Source organism: Nilaparvata lugens, chromosome 12, assembly GCF_014356525.2.
Source record: "Nilaparvata lugens isolate BPH chromosome 12, ASM1435652v1, whole genome shotgun sequence".
NCBI classification, from domain to species: Eukaryota; Metazoa; Arthropoda; class Insecta; order Hemiptera; family Delphacidae; genus Nilaparvata; species Nilaparvata lugens.
The window spans coordinates 34,846,521-34,864,214 of NC_052515.1; the positions used below are offsets into that span (position 1 = coordinate 34,846,521).

Consider the following 17,694-nt stretch of genomic DNA (forward strand, 5'->3'; position numbering starts at 1 on the left):
GGGCTTTATTGAGATTTCGCGCCAACTCAGGAGATCACCAGTTAAAAAATCATATTTTGAACAATAAAAAGAATGCAACTTATATCAGTCCAGATATACAAAATGAAATCCTCGACGTGAGTTCATCATTAATTCAGGAAAACATAGTAAAACAAATAAACGAGTCTGATTGCTTTGCCATTTTAGCTGATGAAACTATGGATGTGTCTTCCATTGAACAGCTATCATTATGTATCCGATACGTCAGTAGGAACCAAAATGATAAGCCTATTATAAAAGAAGATTTTTTAGGGTTTTCATCCATCTCTGATTTGAGTGGAGAAAACATTGCCAAATCGATTTTGGAAATGATCCATAACTTGGGATTAGACATGACCAAGTGCGTGGGCCAGGGATACGACGGTGCTTCCAACATGAGTGGTAAGGAAAAAGGTGTCCATGCTAGAATTAAAGAGAAATACCCAAAAGCACTATATGTCCACTGTGCAAGTCATAGATTAAATTTAGCACTGTCAAATGCCATGTCTGTAAATAATGTTAGAAATGCTTTAGACATAGTAAGAGAAATCTGCGGTTTTTTTAGAAAAAACTCTGTTGCAAATCATACCCTAAAAGACGCCATTCAGGTGTATATGCCGGATAACAAAAAGACACGATTGAGTAAAGCTTGTGACACTCGGTTCATTGAGCGCCACACCAGCATTCAAGACTTTGTAGAACTAATTGAACCTGTGTATGCAAGTCTTGAGGAAATTTCCAACTCAAGTAAAAAAAGTGCTGGGGCTGCAGCTACCTTTCAAGCGGCAATGGAAAAAAGCACTTTTTTATTATCTTTGTTAGTGTGTGAAAAAATATTCAGCATAACTCTACCCCTTTCAGTATACCTCCAGCACGAAAGGTACGACCTTTCAGCAGTCGTAAGTTCTGCTAATGAGGTTATTCAGTCGTTACAAGACCTAAGAGATTCAGCTGATAAAGTATTTAAAGATATCTTCAACCGTGCTACAACTATGTCTCAAGAAATATTTAATAGGGAATTAGAAGCACCAAGAATAAATCAACGACAACAACATCGCTCTAATCATATTGCTAAGTCAACTGAAGAGTATTTTCGAGTTTCAATTTTTGTGCCATGTTTGGATAGCATTATAACAAATATGAAAGAACGATTTTCAAACAATGAAAACATCATAAAGTCTTTCCAAGCATTATTACCAGGATTTGCTTCGCCAGAGAAAGAAGACATGTTGGAATGCCTGTTAGGTTACCTTTCGTCCAGTGATAGTCCTGATGACAGCTCACTTACTACACTTACAGGTGAATACAGGGTATGGTGCAACTCATCAAAAAATGTCAAGAAACCCTCAGACATTTTAGAAGTAATGGAATCATGCAACAAGTCTTTTCTCCCACATATTTACCAGCTCCTTCAGGTTTTTGCAACACTTCCAGTTACCACTTGTAGTGTAGAAAGGACATTTTCTACAATGAAACGAATAAAATCATTTATTCGTAATAGAACAAGCAACGAGCGTTTGAGTTCACTTGCTGTACTTTCCTGTCACCCACAGTTGCACCCTGACGCGGAAGCAGTTTTGGACGTGATGGCAAAGAAGCAGAAAAGACGACTACTTTTGTAAAACTTCCAGACGGACTTTGCTTTGTGTGTCAATGAACAAATGAAAATGTATTATTAAAAATTTACAAAAATTTTATAAATAAAATGTATTACTTATTATACATGTATATTATACTGTAAATGACCAAAACATGAGTTTTTAATTCATAAAAACCAAAAATTTCCACCCGGGGGGCAAGCCCCCCGGAATCCCCAAGCCTAAGGGGGGGGCAAGCCCTCCCCGGCCCCGGACCCCCCCCAAAGTGTAATCCTGGCTACGTGCCTGCTTTGGTAATAAACTATCTTACAAAAGTCCTTCCTTAGCATTAGCTAACTTTTCTTATATATCATAACTTAATAGTAGTGCTATATCGTGTAGTGCAGTGTAATTTTTACAACACTTTAATAGTAGTGTAATTAGGAGGAATCTTGTTCTATTATCACAGAAGATAACGATGTTGAAGTTGATATAAAAGCAAAAATAGCGACAGGAAATCGATGTTATTATGCACTTAGCCAATACTTGAGATCCAAAACACTGTCAAGGAAAATTAAACAACAAATCTATGAAACTGTTATAAAGCCAGTTGTGTTATACGGAGCAGAAACCTGGGTTTTGAAAAAGAAGGATGAAGACCTACTGAGTATATGGGAACGGAAGATTCTGAGAAGAATATACGGTCCAGTATGTATTGATGGAGAATGGAGACTTCGTTCGAATCAAGAGCTGCGTGACCTGTACAGAAAACCACCTATTGTACATGAGATCAAAGTGAGACGCTTGAGCTGGTTGGGTCATGTAGAAAGAATGAGCGATGAAAGAGCCGTTAAAAAAGTTTTCAGAGAAAACCCAGGCGGAAGAAGGTTGAAAGGACGTCCACGCAAGCGCTGGCTGGAGGATGTGGAAGATGATCTCCGGAAAATAGGCGTTAGGGAATGGAGACGCAAGACTGTCGACAGAGAGGAGTGGAGAGGCATTCTTGAGGAGGCCAAGGCCCTGGATGGGCTGTAGTGCCATGGAGTAAGTAAGTAATTAGGAGGAATACAGTCTACACTTATAGATATTTATTTATTAAACCCTAAAACGCAACTTTATTGCTTGGGTAAAACAATTATCGCACGAAACCTAGTGGAGCTAATAGTTTTACGTTCGAATCACATACAAAGCATGTGGATGCACTAGTTACTAGGCTGAGTAAGGATTTATTTGTTATGAGAAATATCGTGAATTGTGTGTCAAAAATGATATATTATGCTCTTTTCTACTCCCATGTTGCTTATGATATAGAGTTGTGGGGAGGCACCGCTAATTTTCATTTCCAAAGGATTTTTAAACTGCAAAAAAGAGCTGTACGATACATGGCTGATCTTAAGTATAATGAGTCTTGTAGAGAGGCATTTGTTTCTTTGAATGTTCTCACCTTACCTTCTATTTACATTATACAAGTTATTAATTTTCACCCATAAACATATCTCGAAACTGGTCACGAATGCAGAATTACACGATCATAACACCAGAAGACAAGTAGAAACAATATAGCTTTAAGACAGCATAGGTTGAAACTGTATGAGAAAGTACCTTCTTATATTGGTTGTAAATTATACAACAAATTGCCTGCAGAGCTGAAATCTAAGTCAATAAGCATTTTCAAAAGTAGTTTTTACAGCTTTCTTGCTGAGAAGGCCTGCTTCAGAGTTATAGATTTCTGTGATAGCTAGTAGATATTAGCTTACAAGTTGTATATTAGCACTTACAAATTATTGTATAGATACAAGTATAAGCGCATTGTATTGATTGTATCGGTGTAGTTTTCTCCAATTTTCATATTTCATTGTTGTATGATTTTTTTCTTTACTACTTATTTCAAATTAATCTCTATGACGATGTTCAACTGTTTATTGTATTATATATGATTAACTGTGTTGAATAAATTTATATCTTATCTAAAATAATATACGAGGGTGATTTTTTCAACCTCCGATCATATCATAAGACACAGACAAGCGGTAGTGAGGTGATTTTCACACTACTGAAAAGCGTGTCATCCCCACCATACACTCTGTGATCAAAGCGGACAGAACGCCAATTGTTGTCGAGTTATAGACCCACAAACATGGCCGCCTCATTTGACCATCCCGCCAAGTTCTAGTTGTATAGCGTTATTAGTTTTTGCAAGCAGAAGGCAATAGTTCAGCATAAATCTAACGAAGAATGATTAAGGTTCACGTATGAATCGTTATAAGTGATGATATTGTGTGCGAAACGTCTCGGAAAATTAAAGAAGTCACGATGACTTCCGGAATCGGTGAGATTACATTTCAATTGTGATTGAGTCCACGAGAACCAATCAGAGAAGCCGTCTTTTCAAAAACGCCTTCTCTGATTGGTTATCGTGAAATTAATCACGGTTGAAATTTAACCGACTTTTGTGCAACAGGGCCTTATTCTTTAATAAACATTAGTCTTTACCTCAACCTTCACGGCAATATTATGCTGAAGAATAATTATACGTGTAACTTTCAGTGGAAGAATTATTCCGTTACATACATTTGCCTTTTATTTATGACCAATCGGAGGTTGAAAAAACCCTCGTATTTTCAAGAAACAGAATAGCCAACATACCTCTACTGGCGACGTCGGTTGCAATAAGTATTTTAACCAAATTTGTCTTGAACTTGGCAAGGGCTGCCAACCTAACTTTTTGTGGAATCATTGCGTGCAAGGCGACATTTTCGAATCCGACTTCGTTCAGAGCTATAGACAGCAGTTGGCAATTCCTGCAAAAATCAAACACTATGAATTAACCAATTGCAAAAATTCAAACTAGGTACTGTGATTATTTTCAAAAATATTGAAAATATTTAAAACTATCATAATATAAAGGGAGTTTGTTTCATAAGAAATTAAAATTCTATAGTGAGTTCCACGTTAAAAACGTCATGCTGATGAAGGGAATGATATAGTTGCCAATTTTCTGTTACCAATGTCTTCTTTAGAAAATAGATTCAAATCATCCTAGTTGATATACTTTAATAGATCATTGGAAGAGTGTAAGCAAGTTCCTACTTTTGACTCAAAGCCAAAATCGTTGTCCGTCTGTGTGTACTACAATAATTTTTGAACGCTTTGATCAATGAGCATCAAATTTTGAAAACATGTTCTTCGAACCTTCCTACAAATCAAATTCGTTGGACAACAAAATTTGCGGACTCCTTCGTCCTTTTTCAGACACATAAAGGTAGGGGCTCAATATAGCTATGTATTGTGTAATATGCTATAGACTCAATAATCACGAGAGAAAAAAATTATGCAAAAGTCATATTGTAAATTGATTCCAACTAGAGATTTTAATAGAATATCACTGGCATTTTTGAGAATTATTATACGAGACTTTCTCAGAACGATAGTTATAATGAGCGAGTTATTAAGCCCAGAGGGGTGACTAGTTATATATTGTAGTCTATTACTAGTTAATAATGATCAATTACAACTCAAATATTTTATTCGCCAAGAAAAAACAATTTTACATAAGTTATGATAAATTTTTATAGTTGAAATTCTAAATATTCTGGCAGTTCATTATATTTCTTTATAGCCTATGAACGCTTTGACAACGGTGTAGAGTTAGAAGAGGACAGAACTATCTGCTTAGATAAACTAATGTAAAATTATGAGAACGTTTTTCAAATTAAAACTATGATCTTATGGAAACTCACTTGCATGTATCCGTGAAAATAATAATGGATCCTTTTTCACAAGTTTTCTTGAAAGTTCTGATGGCTTCAACAAGGTAGCCATCTTTGACTGCCGTTGAGCACAGCACATAGAATTGGTCCAATTCTTCAACTGTGATTATGTCATCCTTTTGTTCCCACATGAATACCTGTATATATGAAAATATTATTACTTTATATTCAATCTCTAAAGTTGAATAAATAAATACGCTATAGTTAGATAATAAATTAATCACACAATGATAAATACTATGATAACACATTTATCAAGTGTAATTCAATACAAGTTTGTGTTTCTTCAATGGTCCCAAATTTTCTTTTAATAACTCAATATTATTCATTACAAGTGTTCATTGAGTGGAATATTTCTAATCACAAGCTATCTAAATTCAAAATGTATAGTTTTCATTCATGTTTATATTGGACAAAAATTTTATAAAACCTGTACATGCAAAATTCTAACCTTATCTAGAACTTTGTCACCTATAAATTTATTAATTCAAGCTATCTAAATTCAAAATTTATAGTTTTCATTCATGTTTATTTCGGACTAAAATTTTATAAAAAACTGTACACATAAAATTCTAACCTTATCTAGAACTTTGTCACCTATAAATTTAGAAGAAAAATAGCACTAGGACTACCTTATTATTTTATCTGCCAATTTTATTACATTAGCGTCATTTGCATTGTAAATAAATAGATAAATAAATGTAAATAAATACCTCATAGAACAGTTTTGAAGATATTATAGCTTGAGTACTTAAACTCATCTTATAAATTCAGAATACACGTATTTCTTAAATAGAAGAATAAAATAGCCTCCGACTTGGAGGGATATGCGGTGCAGAAAGATGGAGAACCAGTTTAGTATGCGTATACTCCGCAGGTGTTACCTTATAGGTATACTTTAGGTGTTATACTCCGTACAAAATTACTTCAGACTTGGAGGAATTTGCGGCGCAGAGAAATGGAGGGAGATCATCCAAGTACAGTGATGGATAGAGTCATAGGTGGAAGCGCAGTTGTCATTTTGTCGTTTAGAGTCAGTCGAGTCAGTGCTTGCAGAGAGGAGACTTCCTACGTTTGTAGCATGACCACTTGAATACTCACTGGAAATTAGAGAACGCTGGCTGGTTCACAACGGTAACATAGCTGCCGTTGTATCCCTACCGCTGTATGCCTTCTCAGCTGCGCATGTCCATCCCAAGTAAGAAGTAATTTTGTATAGAGTATAAACACTCACTAAAGACTACAGAATGCTGTCCGCTTTAGCACGGCAACATCGCCGCCGCAGTATCCCACTCTTCTCTGTTCCGCATATATCCCTCCAAGCATGTAGTTCTAATTCGACTGAACCGACTTACAGCAATTTTTGACCGAAGCGAAGCTGAGGTCTAAGTTTTGACTCGATCGGCTTTTGTCTGTTTGTTTGTTTGTACCGCAGTTATTGTCCGATTTGGATGAAATTTGGTATGCAAATTCTTTGAAACAAGGCGCAGAAACGTATGTGTAACGATTTTTGATAAGACCTCCGGTTTAATAAAATTGAATATAAATTGCCGCTCTAAAATGTGCTGTATTGAAGAATAGTATCGTTGGAATGCTATCGATAGAGGACAATAGTTGACAGCGGGAACCTTGGAACGTCTGAGCTGCTCCAAATCATACTGTATTTATTAATTAAAGAAAAACTTCTCACTTGATTGCACCTTTTGTTCCCACATGAATACCTGTATATATGAAAATATTATTACTTTTATATTCAATCTCTTAAGATTGAATAAGTAAACATGTTATATTTAAATAATAAATGAATCACAGAATGTTAAGACTATGTCTCACATTTATCAAGTGTAATTCAATACCTCGTAGAACAGTTTTGAATATATTATAGCTTGAGTAACTTGAAACTCATCTTACATTCAAAATGCGCGTATATTCATAAAATTAGATTAATTCTTATAGTAGAATTAAAATAACCTCCGACTTGGAGATATATGTGGTGTAGAAAGATGGAGAACCAGTTTAGTATGCGTATCACATAGAGGAACAATAGAGTAAATAGATATCCCATGGTATAGGGCGTTTATGTCGCAACTTTTAATGTTATCTCAAGCTGATGGTCCATGTAGTTCTTTCTTGTGAAGCTTTATGACGCTGGTAGTCTCTCATATTGTGCCGTTCATACACTCTTACCCAAAAATCATACAAAACAGCAAAAATCGACAATAATCGAAAGTAATTGGCTTGAGATAACAGTAAAAGTTGTGGCATAAACGCCCTATACCATGGGATATCTATTTACGCTATTGTTTCTCTATGGTTCTGTTCACTAGACAACACACTTCACCTACTATTCTTAATTTTATTGAAAACAGTTACTCGACCAAGTAAGTAGAGTAGAGTTATCTCGGTAGAGTCAGTATGCCAGTTACTCGACCACTAACTCTACTAGTGAAAACCAGGCTTAAGTGATTGCTCTTCTAGAAAGTCTGTTTGTTTGCAGTGCACAACAATACCACAGTATACATACAGTATGGAAACTCGGCTAGTACCCTGGCACAAAAATCCGCCATCTTGATAGAAAGTTCCGCATTGTGATAGTATTGATGGGAGGTTCGGATCACTTTACTGATCCGGATCAATTGATCTCGTTCACTGCCGCGAGCCAATCAAAAGATTAGGATTGGAACTTTCTAACAAGATAGTGTAGTCACGTGACGTGTCTAGTATTTGTGCCATGTAAAAAGCATTGGTTAGATAGGCGTTTGATTGCTAGTTTCCATTCTGTATCTATTCTGTGACAATACTTTCTTCTTTGAAAGTTCAAATAAACTGAGTGATATTTTATGTCTTATTTGAAATTTTATTATTTGTTGAATAATCATGCAACTGACCTCATTCTTAGCGACTTGTTTCACTTTCTCAAGTGTGTCAGTGATAGTGGCACTGAAAAGCAGAGTCTGCTTGTTGTGTGGCAACGCCGAGAATATAGTCTTGATCTGACCATCGAATGCCCCGCCCAGTAATCTATCAGCTTCGTCCAGAACTAGGAACTTGATCTGTTGCAGGGAGAATGTGTTGCAACTTTCCAGGTGATCAGCTAACCTGCAAATCAATAGATTTGAATAAAATATTTATGCATGAAACCATAGAGTAAATAGACCATAGAGGCATAGAGTATAGCATTAGAATACATAGTATGTATAATAAGTAACCGGACTGACCTCAGGAAATTTTTTATGGGCAAAATTTATACAATTTTTCATTAGATATCTTCAAAGTAGTCCCTATTGGAGTCGATAACACGCTGATACCGGATTTTCAAATTCCTGAACGCTCCCTGGAAGTCGGCAACCTCTATGCTGTCTAGAGCCCTCGTCGTAGCACGTTGAACGTTTTCCAGAGTCCCGAGCCGCGTCCCCTTAAGTTGTCTCTTGCTCTTGGGGAACAAAAAGAAGTCCAGTGGTGCCATATCCGGGCTTTTAGGAGGATGTAGCAACGTTACCCTCGACTGATTGGCCAAGCAGGCAGGTATGCGACGGAGCATTGTCGTGATGGAGGATACACGAATCGGCAATCCCCGAACGGACTCGATGAACCCGGGCGGTTAGTCGACGGAGCACCTCTCTGTAGTACTGGTCGTTTACAGTTTGGCCGGGTGGCACAAACTCTTTGTGAACGGACAGTAGTACAGGTGCTCCGTCGACTAACCGCCCGAGTTCATCGAGTCCGTCCGGGGATTGCCGATTCGTGGCAACGTTAGTAGGCAGAAGGTTGATCACTCACAGTTGTAAGATTTGAAGTGGTGGGGGGAATGCCAACGTGACGTCACGTGTAGTAAAAACGTGATAGAGTAACCACACTGAGCATACAGTTTATTCACTGTATCTTCAAATACATCGTCGTTTAATCCCCTCAAGATTGACCTAGAACTTAAAAATTCTCCATACTTATAGCGAATTAATCACCGATTCTAATGATGTTGTTTAATATTTCAAGTTCATTCAACTTGTATCAATAAAATGAAGTTGAAAGTTTTTCAAGAATCTAAACATGTGACACGAAAAAGTTAATAAAGTTAAAGTTGGAAAAGCGTTAGTAGACAACGTTATACTATTATAATTTCAGATTAACTCATAAAAATCTTGATAAACCAATGCATTGCAATAAAACAATAAACCCGATAAATCCAATGCATTTCATTCATATAAATGCACTGAACACATGCTGGTATCGAGCACATGTTCTACGAGAATCAAAATATCTCATCCCCGAAATTCACAAGCTGATGTATAGCCAAACTACTAAATATAAACACGACCTAGAAGATAAAGAAACCTTAAGGGTCTGAAAGGGAATGTTAGGAGGTGGGTTTTTTGCTTTTATATAGCAAAATGCTTGTATTATTCAAATGTTTTGATAATTATTGTAAAGCAGAAACAGAAAGCTTGCATGTCAGAAAATGTTTGTGTTATAAATAATTTGACTATAGGTCACCGTATGATTTTCAAGAATGCGATATTCTGCCTACTCTGTACTACAGCCTACGTCACGGCTGCAGTTTCCCCACTCCAATTGCATTTCAACTAAAATACAATAGATGAGTGACCAACCTTCTGTCTACTAACTTTGGATTCGTGGATCCTCCATCACGACAATTCTCCGTTGCACACCTGCCTGCTCGTCACCGAGCAGTTGGCCAATCAGTCGAGGGTAACGTTGCCACATCCTACTTACAGCCCGGATATGGCACCACCGGACTTCTTTTTGTTCCGCAAGAGCAAGAGACAACTTAAGGGGACGCGGTTCGGGACTCTGGAAAACGTTCAACGTGCTACGACGAGGGCTCTAGACAGCATAAAGGTTACCGACTTCCAGGGAGCGTTCGGGGATTGGAAAATCCGATATCAGCGTGTTATCGACTCCAATAGGGACTACTTTGAAGATATCTAATGAAAAATTGTATAAATTTTGCCCATAAAAAATTTCCTGAGGTCAGTCCGGTTACTTATTATACAGACCCTGTATATCGCATGCTATAAGGAGCTTATGCACTACCTCCGTAAACAAAGCCATATTGCATGACAGGTGGTTGATGGTAACGTCAGTACAGGTAGGACACAGTTACGCTACGCTACGCTTGAATACATCTTCGGAGGACGTAGCCGTCCTATCTCACAACATTGAAAGCTACGCTACGCTGATGTGAACGAGACAGATACGTAGCTTGAATTCATCATTGGGAGATAGGACGTACTTCAGCGTAGCGTAACTACACCTTTTCCAATTTTATTTGAGAAAGTATCAATATTGTATTTGTGAATAGTCACTTGTAAATTGAGATAATGTCAGATGTAGATGAGAATAGTCAATTGTATTTGGGAAGTCATCACATTTAATTGAGAATAGTGCATTGTATTTGAGAAATCGCCAAATGTAAATGAGAAGATATCAATTGAAAATGAGAAAATTTTCCAATTGACATGTCGTGGCTCTCCTGTAGCCTACAGTACAGGTTTGATTTGAGCAGGGAAGGATACTGTACTACGTACACAGTATTCCATTTACTACCCATTGCATGGGGGCAAATTAATATTCTCAATGGTGAAAGTATTTCCCCTGTACTGTTTACGAATAATCATTAATGAGTATAATTTCTATGTATGTATTGGCAACGCGACTTTTGTTTCCAAACATTTTGTGAAACATTGCACTTGATGAAGATCAAATTCTCTATCTTCACGGCGCAATTGAACTTCATCATCAATCAATTGAATCTCTTGATCAATCAATTCGGCAATTCTTCAATGGATTTTGGGTCTTGAAATTAATGTTTTATTCAAAAACTAAACGTTTTATTGCAATATTAAATATATTATCATATTATTTTATATGAGTACAGTAATAGAAAATATAAGTACTTGAATCACTGGTATTTTTTTAAAATCATTTCCCAATTACAACTGACAACTTCTCGATTTCAAATCGTATGTTCTTAAATTGAAATGATACTTTCTCAAATAAAATTCACTATTCTCAACTACAAGTGATGACTTCTCAAATACAATTGACTATTATCATTCACATCTGATGTTTTCTCATATACAAATGACTATTCTCTATTACAATTGATACTTTCTCAAATACAGTTGGAAAAGGTGTAGATGTATAGAGACCTTAACCCCTTTGAGTCAGCTCACTCCAGTCTTATATACATCATTAATTTGAGACGTCTTGATGGAGGATTGAAAAGAAATCATTATAATGAATGAGTTACCTGCCAGGTGTAGCGATAACAACATGAGGCTTTTTTGCCAATTCGGAGCCCTGAGCGACCATGTCCATGCCACCGACTATTATGCTTTGCCTCAGGTTGATCGCTCGACCAATCACAGCAAACGAATCGCCTATCTGAAAATTAAATTTTACAATATTAATGAAACCGTGTATGGATGAGTTGAATTGAGCTCTGCTCAGATTTGTACCTTTACGTATCAAATGACAATAATAATAATAATAATAATAATAATAATAATAATAATAAAAATTGATCGAATTTTTGACAAATAGCATTGTAAAAGCAATAGCGACCATGACAATAATAATAATAATAATACAAAATTGATCGAATTTTTGGACAAATAGCATTGTAGAAGCTATAGAACACGTGATAGAATAAATAGATCGTAAATAAATTAGTTAGAAGTTGGAATAAAGAAAAGTTGAAAGTATTGATTGAACACGAGACATTCGAAGTGTTAGGCTGGGGACACACCAGTTAGTCAAGACAAGACATAATCAGACACAATACTTCAGATATTTGCTTATGACGCAGCACACACCGATTAGTCATTGCAATTAGACATGTCTTCATAAGCAACTATGTGAAGTATTGTGACTGAACGTGAATGATCATGTCTTGTCTTCTCTGTGGTGTGTGCCTAGCCTTAGACTGGGCGGTTAATCAAGACAAGACATGATCAGTCACAATACTTCACATAGTTGCTTATAAAGCAGCACACACTGATTAGTCATTGCAATTAGACATGTATTCATAAGCAACTATGTGAAGTATTGTGACTAAACATGTATGATCATGTCTGGTCTTGTCTTGACTAAGTGGTGTGTGCCTAGCCTTAGGCTGGGCAGTTAGTGAAGACAAGACATGATCAGACATGTTCAGTCACAATACTTCTAGGGCGATTCCCCCATGTAGGAAGTGAGGAAGTTCCTACACTTTGATACAGAATAATAATAATGTCTTCATAGTGTATCTATAGGTTATAGGAGCATGCGAATACCTATCAAAATATTATAGAAAATACGGAATTGAAAGATACGGAGCAGTAAGGTTTTGCAACATAAGAAGGCTTGTAGCGTTGTAGGAAGTCTAATCTATTCCTACAATTCGACACTAGCGCTGCGCTGCATGCTAAGTGGACGCGGAAGGAACTACTCGTAAATGAATGATTGAATAAGGTCCTTCGTAAGTAGCTCCTCAACCACATGGATTATCGAAACGAAATAATCGATATTTGATACAATCGATTGACTTGCCGACAATGTTTCTGCTTTCTGCAAGACCTAATGAAGTCTCCATACGGACACGGACAATATTTCAATGTAAATAGTTTGGAGGCTGAGTTGTCGTGATTTACTCCTCTTCTTCCTTCATTAACTGCATTTCTAAATTGAATGACTATTTAGTGGACAATTATTTAACAGGGACATTCATTGAAAAAGCAGGAGTGATCCGTGGTCTAGTGGATAGAGTGCTTGCGTAGCAGCACAGAGATCCCGGGTTCAATCCCTCTCATAACCAAAAGTTTTTTAACCAGATCACTCCCGTGTTATCGATGGGCACGTTAAACTGTCGGTCCCGGCTGAAGTATGACAGTCGTAAGGCCCATTGACGGCTTAAATTGTATATTCAGGCGGTGGGACCTTCCCGTAAGGGACTCCCCACCATCAAAAGCCATACGAATTTACTTTTTTTTATTGAAAAAGCAGACTAATTCATCTAGTGCTCACTATCCCAGCTACAAAGTGCTTCTGCCGAACGCACCTTTTCGGCTCTTAAACGCATAAAAAAAACACTAGGAATTCAACCATCAAAATCGACTCAATGGACTAGCTTCCCTGTGTATTGAAAAACAGTATTTCAAGAAATTGATGACAGAAGCAAAATTCTACGACTCTGTCACCAAAATTTTTGCTTCAAAGAAGGATCGACGAATCGAATTAAATTAAAAGTAGACCATGATGTGAGTAACTTATCATTTTGAGTTGTGAACTTGCATGTTGTGTTTATGTAGGCCTAAAGGTGCGTACAGATATACGCGCCGCGAACATGAGCAATAGCAATTCACTTTCAATCAGCTGATGCCAAGCTTTTTATAACTACATCTTACAGTTTCTGTAAAAATACATATATAATCAGCTGATTAAAAGTGATTTGCTCATGTTCGCGGCGCGTATATCTGTACGCACCTTTATATGCCAGCATCCATACAACATTTGAATTTGTCTATGGCAGAAAAGTCAATGTGATTTTTTCCATTGCGACTATACTGTGGAGGGGGGTTGTAGCCCTACTTATACTTTTTGACCCCTACAAGTTCAAAAATCCACGAAGCGCCACTGCAATACTTCACATAGTTGCTTGTGAAGCAACACACACCGATTAGTCATTGCAATTGGACATGTCTTCATAAGCAACTATGTGAAGAATTGTGACTAAACGTGTCCGATCATGTCTGTCTTCTCTTGACTAAGTGGTGTGTGCCTAGCCTTAGGCTGGGCAGTTAGTTAAGACAAGACATGATCAGATACATTTAGTCACAATACTTCACATTGTTACTTGTGAAGCAACACACACCGATTAGTCATTGCAATTGGACATGTCTTCATAAGCAACTATGTGAAGAATTGTGACTAAACGTGTCCGATCATGTCTGTCTTCTCTTGACTAAGTGGTGTGTGCCTAGCCTTAGGCTGGGCAGTTAGTTAAGACAAGACATGATCAGACACGTTCAGTCGCAATACTTCACATAGTTGCTTATGAAGACATGTCTAATTGCAATGACTAATCAGTGTTAGTTGCGTCATAAGCAGCGATGTGAAGTATTGTGACTAAACGTGTCTGATCATGTCTGGTCTTGTCTTGACTAACTGGTGTGTGTCCAGCCTAAGGGCCAAGCCAAATGGACCGTTTTTTCAGGCGTTTTTGTAATGACGACGGAAGAGTCGGCAGGGCTGGAAGCTCTCCGATTGGCTGATTATCAGCTGATTGGATTGGCGTACGGGAATCAGCTTCATGGAAAAATGGCGTTCAGAAAAAGTTGCTTGGTTTAAGATAAACAGACATGAAATTTTTAAAAATGAAACACACAGATTATTTCAAAATCGGAAATACACAAAAAATTACATAGATTCAACATTTTAGATAAAGGTACGAAATTTCTCGTTTACCACAAATCTCTTTTCAAGAGAATTCAACTTGAAATTGATCAAATCAAGATCGGCCGTTTCAAACTTACCATTCATAACTCTACCTCCATTGTATTATCATTCATCTCATCATCATCACCTAGGCTTCAAATACTTTCTAGAAAGTAGCCTTTGTAAAATAATAAATAATAATATTGTCAGCCGACAGTTGTCAAAATGTCCTCCGTTTGGCTGAGAATCAGCTGTTAGTGATAATTAGCCAATTGGAGGACATTTGGGGCCGGTTTCCGAGCTCGGAATTTAGCTAAGTTCTAAACTTTAAACAGCTGGAGTCAGAAAATTGGCTTTCCGAAACGGGACGTGGTCGCAGTTTTTACGGCAATCTCTATATTCTCATTTCTATAATTGGAAACGTCGGCAGGGCAGGAAGGTCTCAGATTGACTAATTGGGTTGCCGTTCGAGAGTTAGCTGGTAATAAACCAATCGGAGAGCTTCTTGCCCTGCCGACTCATCTGAAAAACGCCTCATGTATCATAGCCCTTAATGTCGACCAACAATCAGCATGTGTGAAAAGGCCATCAAGTGAAAAGTTGTAGAGACTTACCTGAAATGCAAGCTCTCTGGTTGGAGTCAAAACCAGAGCGAAAATTCCATATGGGTCTTCGCATAGCTTGTGGAGAATCGGCAATGCAAAGACTAGAGTTTTTCCACTACCGGTCTTAGCTGCTCCAATACAATCTCTTCCTTCTATTATTTTTGGAATACAGTTTTCTTGAATAGGTGTTGGATGTTTCAGACCTGATAAAACAGAGAAAATATTTTTTATTTTATTTTTTCAAGTATTAAAATCATCATTACATGGGTGATGTAATCCACAAATCAACACATGACGCATGGCGATATAGTGTATTTAAAAAAAGTCACTTCACTTGAATGGGTTACTTTATTAAAATTAGTAGAAGCAATATAAAACATGTAGTACCCTTTTTATTTAGTTGGAATGTTTCAAAGATTTGAAATGTTTTTTATTGTGTGCATTTCAAGTACACACCAATATTTATGCAGGCTCATATTTATTGAATGCTCTACGTAAAAACAGAGGAAACTCATACAACTTGAGAAATCTTCAACTTTAGATTGTTTATTTTATGGTAACCTATAAGGTAAGCCTTAAACAATATTAAGCTCCACATTTCACAGAGAACTAAAAAAATGTCACATTGCAAGACCGTACTATGCGGTGACGGAGTTGAATGAGAACCACACGTTAAAACATAAAAAAATCTGAGTACTGTATTACTACAGAGTTTGGTTTAGTTTAATATTTTCGTCATAGAACACTACAAAAATCAAGCAAAGCTTGGTAGTATTTGACACGTCAAAAATATTGAGTTCAGTACTCAAAAAAAGTAATTATAAAAGAGAAAAAAGAAGAAAATCAAAACAAACAAAGGAGTTGAAAGTATGATTGCAAAAAAATGCTTACACGCGCGAACAGTTAAAGCTTTCCTCTAAACTGTACGGAGATACATTTAGCTTTACAATCAATTTAGCTTTTATTGTGTTCTTAAAACTTTCTGAGCTCTCAATACATTTTATTTCAGTAGGAAGAGAGTTATAAGCTCTTAGTCCGCTATAATGTTGGAAAGAACTATGACACAGATTAGAGTATACTAAGAATGCCTCCCACATACATAACAAGGCTGAAGAGCGTCAAAAGAAGAAGAAGAAGAAGAGTACATACTAAACAGGCCAGCAAGTGTTTTTAATAAGTCTTTGTCAAGCTACCTTATATCTTCTACTTCATCCATGACCCACACTTATGGGATTGATGGTGTTATTGTCACAATGAAAGACAAAACAAAAAAAATTAATACTAATGTATTTTTATAACTTTAAAGTGAAAAACACTCACATTCTTTGGTGTGGCGACATGACAACATGCTGGTGTTGCACAAAGAATGTGAGTGTTTTTTCACTTCGATGTTATGAAAATATATTAGTAATAATATTAGTGAAAACAATATGGATAACCAACAACGAAAAAAGTATCAAAATGGCAGAGATCAAGATAAGCACACTTATTAACATCTAAGGCCTTGCTCTTTGACTTATTGGCAAGTTAGCCAGATAGTATTTGAACAGGTCATCGTTTAACTAGTAGTTCTGTGAACAGTAGACCTCACGCAGTATTCTCATCCACAAGTACCTGATTGAAACTATGACCTTATGGAAATACTGCAATAGACTGACTTCTCCACACATCTGTTTAATCACTTGTCAGCTGATTTATGATGAATAATTCTATAGTCTGATTTTTACTCCAATATTGGCGTATGAGGAGTCCTTTTTCCTTTTTTATATCCTTGAAATGCAAAATTTCAAAAACCTTGTATATACGTCGACGCGCAATTAAAAAAGGAATATACTTGTCAAATTTCATGAAAATCTATACCGCGTTTCGCCGTAAATGCGCAACATATAAACATTAACATAAGAAAAATGCCAAACCGTCGACTGTATCTTAGACCTCACTTCGCTCGGTCAAAAATTCCTGTACATCATAATAAGCCCTGGCTTTTAAAAAACCTGTCACAACCCTCTCGATCTTGCTGGTATCCAACTGCTTCATCCCTGCAGGTAGCCTGTTGAAGTATCGGAGAGCTACACTCCTGTAGCATACCCACGATCTCTAGAGGTGCACCCTGGGCCATTCTCCGCATGCCAATGACATCCTGATTCTTCAAAAGAAGGCACTGCGGATCCTTACAAACAGTGACTTCATTGCCCATTGTCAACCCATCTTCAGACGCCTGAAAGTGCACACCATCTTCGGCCTGTACATACTGGCCTCACTTACCGCAGTGAAGATGAACAGGGCTAA

The 17,694-nt window shown here is 37.0% G+C and overlaps 1 protein-coding gene across 4 annotated transcripts in view; it reads right to left on the bottom strand.

Annotated features, from left to right (window-relative positions):
• The window catches only part of LOC111053909 (probable ATP-dependent RNA helicase DDX49), a 59,256-nt gene that overhangs the window by 39,383 nt on the left and 2,179 nt on the right, over nucleotides 1-17,694 (bottom strand). For 2 of the 4 annotated variants that reach the window (XM_039439394.1, XM_039439391.1), the window contains exons 2-6: nucleotides 15,415-15,608; nucleotides 11,637-11,770; nucleotides 8,254-8,464; nucleotides 5,336-5,502; nucleotides 4,242-4,396 (exon numbers count right to left, since the gene is read on the bottom strand). In XM_039439394.1, the coding sequence (XP_039295328.1) occupies nucleotides 4,242-4,396; nucleotides 5,336-5,502; nucleotides 8,254-8,464; nucleotides 11,637-11,770; nucleotides 15,415-15,608 (861 nt within the window). The remainder of the gene's footprint in view (nucleotides 1-4,241; nucleotides 4,397-5,335; nucleotides 5,503-8,253; nucleotides 8,465-11,636; nucleotides 11,771-15,414; nucleotides 15,609-17,694) is intronic. The other 2 variants (XM_039439393.1, XM_039439390.1) reach the window with 2 other exon arrangements.